This window comes from Seriola lalandi, unplaced genomic scaffold, assembly GCF_002814215.2.
Source record: "Seriola lalandi dorsalis isolate HSWRI2012SDOR001 ecotype SW California unplaced genomic scaffold, Sedor1 jcf7180002054954, whole genome shotgun sequence".
Classification (NCBI taxonomy): Eukaryota; Metazoa; Chordata; class Actinopteri; order Carangiformes; family Carangidae; genus Seriola; species Seriola lalandi.
The window spans coordinates 2,307,817-2,309,875 of NW_019525505.1; the positions used below are offsets into that span (position 1 = coordinate 2,307,817).

The window sequence follows — 2,059 nt, forward strand, 5'->3', positions numbered from 1 at the left end:
GTTATCACGATGCTCTCTGTGTTTACTGGCGTAATGTCGCTTGATATTATATTCCTGAAGAACGGCGAGTTTCTCTTTACATATGAGGCTGATGGCATTTCCACTGAACGCAACAAAAAAATAATCCAATGTCCATCTTTCTTGAAATTGTCTGTGTTCGTCGTCCACTTTTCTTTTACGTTTGGAGAGCGACATCTTCGGCTTCTTCTACTAACTTTCCTTGTTCTTCTGCGCTTCTCGACGTGGATCAGTGTGTCTCTTTGGTAAAGATGTGAAATCAGCTGTTAATGACTGACTGTGCTGATCTCAGTCTGTTTACAACAATCTCTGTCTCTGTCTCAGGAGTCCACGTTGTCCAGCAGATGTACGGCTGTGAGTGGGACGATGACGCTAAAGAGGTTAAAGGATTTATGCAGTACGGTTATGATGGAGAAGATTTCATAGCATTTGACCTCAAGACACAGACATGGATCGCTCCAACACCACAGGCTGTCATCACCAAACACAAGTGGGACAATAACAAAGCTAAGATCACACAGGCAGAGCAGTACCTGAACCAGATCTGTCCTGAGTGGCTGAAGAAGTATGTGAACTATGGGAGCAGCTCTCTGCTGAGAACAGGTACAATCACATGATCTGATGAAGTTTCATCAACAACAGCTTCACATGTTTCCTCTGTTTCTAACCAACAGTAACAATAAATACAAACCAACATCCAGAGACCGACTGTGTCAGTTTACACACATTTATATTTCTCTCATTTTCTCTCACCTCTACCTCTCTTTCCTTTCCCCCATTTTCTCTCTGTCACTCTCTCTTACATATTTATCACCACTTTTCTTCCTTTCTGCCTCAGTGTCTCTTTCACTCTGTCTTTCCATCACTGTCTCTTCACCTCCGCTCTTTCTAACCTCTCTCTCTCTCCCTCCTCACATTTCTTCATCTGTCTTTTTTCCTCTCTGTCCCACCACACTTTTTTTAAAATTACATTTGGCATATATATTAAAATGTGTAACAAAGTCTTTCAAAACAAATCCCATCAAACAGGAATGGTAATGTTAGTTTGCAGAAAATGATAAGAAACTACAAGCTGTTTTTCTGTTTCTCCCTCCAGAGCTTCCCTCAGTGTCTCTCCTCCAGAAGACTCCCTCCTCTCCAGTCAGCTGCCACGCTACAGGTTTCTACCCTCACAGAGCTGTGATGTTCTGGAGGAAAGATGGAGAGGAGCTTCATGAGGACGTGGACCAAGGAGAGATCCTCCCCAACCATGATGAAACCTTCCAGATGAGTGTTGACCTTTCATCAGTCACACCTGAAGACTGGGGGAAGTATGAATGTGTGTTTCAGCTCTCTGGAGTGAAGGAGGACATCGTCATCAAACTGGACAAATCAGTGATCAAGACCAATGAAGGTAAGATTTGAATCAGAAGTGATGAAGGTGGGAAACACGTTTCATTTACTATAATATTCCTGCACTTCATGTATTGTCATGTGTGTAGGATGAGAAGTTCTCTCTCATGTTGTTTTGTTTTTGTTCAGTTTCTTTCATCCAGTTTCTAAATGTTTCTAAGGCTGGATCAGTATTAAACCAACACGTATCTCACTTTAGTATCATCATGTGATTCTGACAAATGCTAGAAAACAACTGATATCTTTCTAATAAGTTTCCTTTCTGATTAAAGTTGAAGTTTTAAAGTGTGTGTCCACCACATTTCCTGTACTGCTTGTTGACTGTTACTTTAATACATGAACAATGTCGACAGTTAAACATGATTATATTATTTATTTCTTTATTTTGTACATTGAAATTTACCACTTTTATAAATTCATTCTAGAGCTGAAATCATTGTAAAAAATATAATTCTAGGTTTCTGCAGGAATCAACAGACAAAGTTTGAGTTTGGATTATTGTCTAACCTCAGTTTAGAGATTATAGCCACTGCACTGACTTAACCATTTGTCAGTTATAGAAGATGAATAGAGAGAAAATGATGTAATAACTGGGTGAATATAAATGTATCTGTCAGTAAATGGGTCAGACTCAGGTTTATTGGCCAGT

General features: G+C 39.7%; 2 protein-coding genes across 3 annotated transcripts in view; both read left to right on the plus strand.

Annotated features, from left to right (window-relative positions):
- LOC111645644 (class I histocompatibility antigen, F10 alpha chain-like) overlaps positions 1–1,768 on the plus strand; it is an 8,626-nt gene extending 6,858 nt beyond the window's left edge. Inside the window, exons 3-4 of the mRNA XM_023394931.2 lie at positions 343–621; positions 1,115–1,768. Coding sequence (XP_023250699.1) covers positions 343–621; positions 1,115–1,422 — 587 coding nt within the window. The 3' untranslated portion in view covers positions 1,423–1,768. The remainder of the gene's footprint in view (positions 1–342; positions 622–1,114) is intronic.
- The window catches only part of LOC111645640 (major histocompatibility complex class I-related protein 1-like), a 44,721-nt gene that overhangs the window by 38,600 nt on the left and 4,062 nt on the right, over positions 1–2,059 (plus strand). The window lies entirely within an intron of this gene.